This window comes from Culex quinquefasciatus, chromosome 2 (genome assembly GCF_015732765.1).
Source record: "Culex quinquefasciatus strain JHB chromosome 2, VPISU_Cqui_1.0_pri_paternal, whole genome shotgun sequence".
Classification (NCBI taxonomy): Eukaryota; Metazoa; Arthropoda; class Insecta; order Diptera; family Culicidae; genus Culex; species Culex quinquefasciatus.
In genome coordinates this window covers 82429637-82435869 of record NC_051862.1, presented here as the reverse complement: position 1 = coordinate 82435869, position 6233 = coordinate 82429637, and the positions used below count along the sequence as shown (strand labels likewise).

The window sequence follows — 6233 nt, the reverse complement described above, 5'->3', positions numbered from 1 at the left end:
GCACTTCTTAACACTCAAACGCTCGGGTAGTCATTTGACCCCTATTTTTTTTCTTAGAAATCCCATAACTTTTGATAGAATTGACCAATTTGGATGCTTTCGGTTGCAAAAGATCCAGATTTGTCTATATTTTGAACTGCCAGATGGGGGACAAATGTGGTCCATTTTACCGGAGATATTCCGGATTCTGTTGGGGTACCTCGGCCCTCCTATATGGGTATTTGGCCAATATAATAAAAACTTTTCAACAAAAAAATTTCGGAAATGATGCAAAACTACAAGGCATCATCCTAATACATCATCCTGCAAAAATAATTGACATGGTTAAGTCCTACGGGGCAGCGGAGCCGGTTCCAGTTGAGCAACAATTGACATCAGCTCAGTGAACCGTTTCCGGATAGAACCTGTTCCGGTGCCCGAAGGTCTTCAGCATGTCATGTATCTATGCATGATGATGTTTTAGGATGATTCCTTGAAGTTTTGCATCATTTCCGAAATTTTTCTGTTGAAAAGTTCTTATTATATTGGCCAAATATCCATTTAGGAGGGCCGAGGTACCCCAACAGGAATCCGGAATATCTCCGGTAAAAATGGACCACATTTGTACTCCGTCTGACAGTTGAAAATATAGACAAATTTGGATCTTTTGCACCCGGAAGCATTCAAATTGGTCAATTCTATCAAAACTTATGAGATTTTTAAGAAAAAAAAATAGGGGTCAAATGACTACCCGAGCGTTTGAGTGTTAATTCGACCTCCTGGACCCACCTTCACGAATCCATATCGACTCTGAATCACATTCTGAGCAAATTTCTGTGCGTGTGTATGTCTGTAAGACGTGCACCGAAAAAATGTACTCGATTATCTCAGGACTGGCTGAACAAAAGTTATGAGCAATTCCATCTCAAATCAGGTATTTTTCTGGTACTTTTGTACCCGACCTTCTCCGATTTCAATGAAACTTTGTAGACATGTTATCCTAAGCAAATATAAGCCATTTTTGTGTATATGGAGCCAATAGTACTCGAAAATAACATTTGAGAAGGGCGTAACGTATTTAAATATTTTTGAAATTTTGCAATTTAAAAATTGCTGTATCTCGAAGCCGTTGCATTGTATCAAAAAGTGGTCAAAGACAAACTTGTAGGAAATTGGGCGGGCTTTATGAAAAAAATACACTGAAAGAAAAATACATGCCACTTCTATGGGATTTTTCAATTTTTATGTTTAAAAGTTAAATTCAAAGGTGAAGTTACGATTTTTTTTCATTCAAAATTTTTGAGGAAATAGCCTAAAATGTTGCACAAAGACTCACCAAAAATGCAGGATGGTATGTCTCTCCTGAAAAAATACAAAAATCATTTTCTAAAACAGTTTTTTTTTTTGGAAGTGGCCCAAACGTCAAAATTTTCAAAAACCAATAACGGGAATCGATTCTCCAGACAATTTTACATAAAAGTCTCCATATTGACCATTGTCCTAAGTCCAATCCTTGCGAAGTTACAGTGGTTTTAAAAATAAAAATGTTCAAAAAGTATAGAAATTGCCAAAAACCATCTAAAAACCTATTTTTTCAACATTTTTTTATTTTTAAAAACCGCTGTAACTACGCAAGGATTGGACTTAGGACTATGGTCAATATGGAGACTTTTATGTAAAATTGTCTGTAGAATCGATTCCCACTATCGGCTCTTGAAAATTTTGACGTTTGGGCCACTTTCCAAAAAAACAGTTTTAGTAAATGATTTTTGTATTTTTTTAGGAGAGATATACCATCTTGCATTTTTCGTGAGTCTTTTTGCAACATTTTAGGCTATTTTCTCAAAAAAACTGAATGAAAAAAATCGTAACTTCACCTTTAAATTTAACTTTTAAACATAAAAATAAAAAAAATCCATAGAAGTGGCGTCTAGTTTTCTTTTAGTGTATTTTTTTCAGAAAGCCCATTCAATTTCCTACAAGTTTGTCTTTGACCACTTTTTGATACGATGCAACGGATTTGAGATACGAAGTTGACTTTATAGCTGTCGGCCACCATTGCTAGTACCAACCACTAGTGTCTTCCTTTTATCTACAAGGACTTCACCGCCCTGGGCTCCTAAGTGTATGAAAGTATGGCACGGAGCGACGGCGCCGAATACCCATATTTACACAAAGAATTTTAGAGCGCTTTGAGATACAGCAATTTTTAAATTGCAAAATACAAAAATATTTAAATACCTTACGCCCTTCTCAAATGTTATTTTCGAGTACTATTGGCACCATGTACACAAAAATGGCTTATATTGGCCTAGGATAACATGTCTACAAAGTTTCATTGAATGGACCAAGTAACCCTCATCAGTTACATGATCTCCAAGTATGGAGTGTAATGAGTTTTTTTTTATTTTTATTTTATATTTTGATTGTAAACTGATCCTCGGTCCTAACCTGGTCGTAGCACCTTCAAGGACCTAATAAAAATAAGTTATGAAATAAAAAAAAAGTTTCATTGAAATCGGAGAGGGTCGGGTACAAAAGTACCAGAAAAATACCTGATTTGAGATGGAATTGCTTTTATGCTAAAATGCTGTGTGTTTTTCTAGCGATTTTTCCGATTAAAACTCATGCTGTATCGTCTTATTTACGAAGATGAAAATGACGTCCAGCCATAAAGTAAAACATATACCTTTCTTTAGTAAGAAAGCCAAAAAAACGATTTTAATAAAAGTACGGAAAATTGTAAAAAGCGTGGTTTTTGGAAGAAAACTTATCATGTTGTCTTAACTGTTGTCAAACAAACGGGGTCACGTTTTAGTTTGACACCCCTTTTACACGGAGTTCACACGCACACTACTTGTTACACACTATACAACATACTACACGCTTATTTTGATAGTGTACGTGAGCACCGTGTAAAAAGTAACTCTGTGTCACTTTTTAGTTTGACTTTGTCAAACCAACGGGGTACCGTAAAACGGGGTGACTTTGATAGCCGGGGTGACTTTGATGGGTTCGCGATTTTTCCGCAAAATGAAGAGTATAATTAAAATACGTACGGAATTGTTTAGAATCATTCTGACTATGGTAGAACCATTTTGAGGTTCAAAGAACCTCAAAAAGAACTTTTCATAAAATTTTGGAAACTTTAAAAAGTTAGTTAACTGTAGTTAAGCAAATGTTGATGAAAGTAATTATTTTAAACTTCTCAAAGTGTCATGATTTTCTCAATGATCATGATTTTGAATCGGAAAACGGAATGCATTTTAGGATTCTTTGGACAATTTTCCACTAGGAGAAGGTAAAATAAGTTTGTAAATAATAAATAATATGTGTTTTTGAAACACAATTTAAAAAAATCTCCAAATTTATAGGCAATTTCAGTTGAACAAATTTCATGTAAAATGTGAAAACTTGTGATTAGTGCTTCGAATTCAGTATAAAATGCAATATAAATCGATGATTTTATAAACAAAACCAGTTTTTACAAATTTCAGGCAAAATTCCGACTTTTAACAATTTTACCTAAAATTTATATTTATTTTGTTAAAAAGCTTATAAACTTAAATATCTAAATATAAACATTTTTTTTTCTTAAAAACAATACCAGTTTCTTAAAAACAATCAGTGATGGTACATTTAACGTACACATAAAGTTTGAACATCTTAAATATGATTTTAACAACAAAAACAATGACTATCAAAGTCACCCCGGAATTTAAACTAAGAATTTTAAACGTAACTATTTTTCTAAACACTATTGAAAAAACTTTTTTTCCAAAAAAGTGCATGTACTTTGTGTGGCCTGCCCCAGTACATGTTTTAAAAATAATAATCTTGAGTAAAACCTTACCTGTTGAAAAATATTCAAAAAAAAATTGCAATCCTATCAAAGTCACCCCGGTTTACGGTACGGTTTACGGTACAAACAAAAAGTGTCAAACGAAAAAGTGACCAACCACCGGGGGTTGAGTGTAATTCGACTTTCAAATTAGTGATTTGTTGCTCTTTTGGTCTAAAATTTGAGAAAAATAATTCGTTTTTTTGTAGCACCTCTTTTGAACGGCTGCTACCAACACGCGGTTCCGCTGTTTCGAATGAGAAAAGGATACCGGATTTTGAGACGAGTTTCAATCGATTCCAATATGACAACTTCAGTTTCCTGTTTGTCTTTAATATTCCAGGAGTGAATGATTTTATAAACAAAATAAAAAAACACTATTCTTTGTACAAGTGATCGTCAATTTTCTGCATTTCAAATTGCTAAATTCTGTAAACTTTAGCTTATAGAAACCATCCATAAATCACGTGGTCACTTTAAGGTTGCAACTGCTTTGTGAATTGGCGGAGAACGACCCTTCTAAGGTGATAAACAATCTCAAAAAAAAAATCTCTTTATTTCAAAACATTCAACATTCAAAAACGCCTTTCGATTGGGAAAAAATATTGCTGTGGCCTTCTATTTCTGGGTTATGAAATGATTTTGTATGACAATCTTTTCTATCGTTGATTAATATCCATTAGTTAGTTCTTAGTTGATACTCAGCAACATCATCAGGAACGAGTAAATTTTCTTGTAGATCTGCAAAGTAAACGCATTGATTTTAGCGACTGTTGTTTGCACTTTTACTCATTACCGAAACAAAATTGAACAGATTTATGGGGCAAAATCCGTCCGAAAGAACGACCGGATTTTGGGCAGAATGAAGCAACAGTTGCAGCAGTTTTTGCTCGGAAACTGACAGCATATTCCACGGGGTGTTGTAGATCTCCCGGATCAACTGGTCGTTCTGCAAATAGGAGGCAAACATTTTGAAATTGCTACCAATTCACTTTTGCATGTGGACTACCTTGTTTGAAAGCAGGGTTCCCAGAACACACGGTAATCCTATCTGAATTATGCCACCGAAGACAATGATGAATCCGGGGTACCAAATTTCGTCAACCTGAGATTGAGGAAAGTTTAGTTTTGATGATTTTTTTTTTTGCTTAAATAGTTGTACTTACAGTTGCTATAACGTATAATGAGGTGACAGTTTCAAAAATTAGACATCCAAAGTTTCCGAAAAAGTAGTTTTTCTTTAGTGTTTCCATCTTGTTGAGGTATCTGTCGATTAATGAATTATGTTTAATATGATTCATGATATTGATAACAAATGATTCGATAAACCTACGCAATATGTTCGACATGTTTTTCGACAATCTCAACCAGTAGCTGATACTGTTCGTCGTTTTTCTGGGACCCATCACATTTCATCGTAATTTCACCAAGTTTTTGCAGATAAATGATCAAAACGTCAAGCTGCCCTACTCCACTCATGATAAGAACGAAGAAGCACATGTCGGAAGCCATCAGACCGGCAATTGCTTCGAACAGCTGGAGTGCGTGATAGGCATAGTTTATTAGGTATCCAATTAAGGTTTCCCGATCGATCACAGGAAAGAAAAATCCAAACGGCAGCTCATAGCTGTGATACATCAGTGAAATAATCATCGGTAAAATCAAAATGAGCGATGCTATGTATGGATAACACATTTCCAATACTCTTACAGCAATTTTACAGTGAGTTGCCGTGTTCAGCAAAGATCTGCGAACTTCTGGAAATTTACTTATTTTTGAGTAAAACTGCAAATTGCTCTGATGTAGGTCGTAGATTGACATGCTCGTAAAGCAAATCATTTTAATAAATCCCTTTAAATAAAAGAATGCTTAAAATCAATGCCCAATAATATCACAATCAAATAGAAACTACTTGAAAAGCCACCCCAATTGTTACGATGCAAAATATCACGTCCACCATGTCGCCCCAGAGCTCCAAGATGCACCAAACACTCAGTACCAGATACAACACTAAATCCACCACCAAAAATATCAATCTGGCATTTATTCGCGAATATTCCGACCTAAATCGCTCGACACCGACAATGTAAAAATATTTGGAAACGGATTCGCAAGCATTGCCGTACAGCGCGCAGGGATTCTTGAACTCGACCTCCCAGGCGTTTTGATGTTCGCGGTGAATTTTCTCCAAGAAGTTCCAAAGTTGCAAACTGACTGAAACGAACATTCACTGGTGATGCACTTTAAATAGAATGAATAAAACCAAGTAAATCCTTGCATGGCGATACTATGGGAATCTAAATCATCTGGCGAATCAGAAAACCGTGCGAGTTCTTCATCAGTTTGCAATATTAATGAATCAATCAACTATATGAAGAACAAACATTGTTACATAGATTTCTAAATATAACTA

The 6233-nt window shown here is 35.0% G+C and overlaps 1 protein-coding gene across 1 annotated transcript; it reads right to left on the bottom strand.

Moving 5' to 3' along the window:
- Positions 1-4441: 4441 nt before the first annotated feature.
- LOC6045705 (odorant receptor 94a) lies at positions 4442-5993 on the bottom strand. Its single transcript, XM_038257749.1, has 6 exons — positions 5733-5993; positions 5154-5671; positions 4987-5086; positions 4830-4925; positions 4617-4769; positions 4442-4561 (listed from the first exon to the last, which is right to left on the bottom strand). The coding sequence occupies exons 1-6, from the start codon at positions 5778-5780 to the stop codon at positions 4511-4513; spliced, it is 966 nt and encodes a 321-aa protein (XP_038113677.1). The 5' UTR covers positions 5781-5993; the 3' UTR covers positions 4442-4510.
- Positions 5994-6233: the final 240 nt, after the last annotated feature.

Bases quoted from the DNA above. Each gene is read 5' to 3' on its own strand.
- LOC6045705 (XM_038257749.1), bottom strand. From the start codon at position 5,780: ATGGTGGACGTGATATTTTGCATCGTAACAATTGGGGTGGCTTTTCAA. The intron at 5,672-5,732 runs GTAGTTTCTATT...TTTTATTTAAAG, and splicing joins CAATTGGGGTGGCTTTTCAA to GGATTTATTAAAATGATTTG. The intron at 5,087-5,153 runs GTAGGTTTATCG...ATTAATCGACAG, and splicing joins AAACATGTCGAACATATTGC to ATACCTCAACAAGATGGAAA.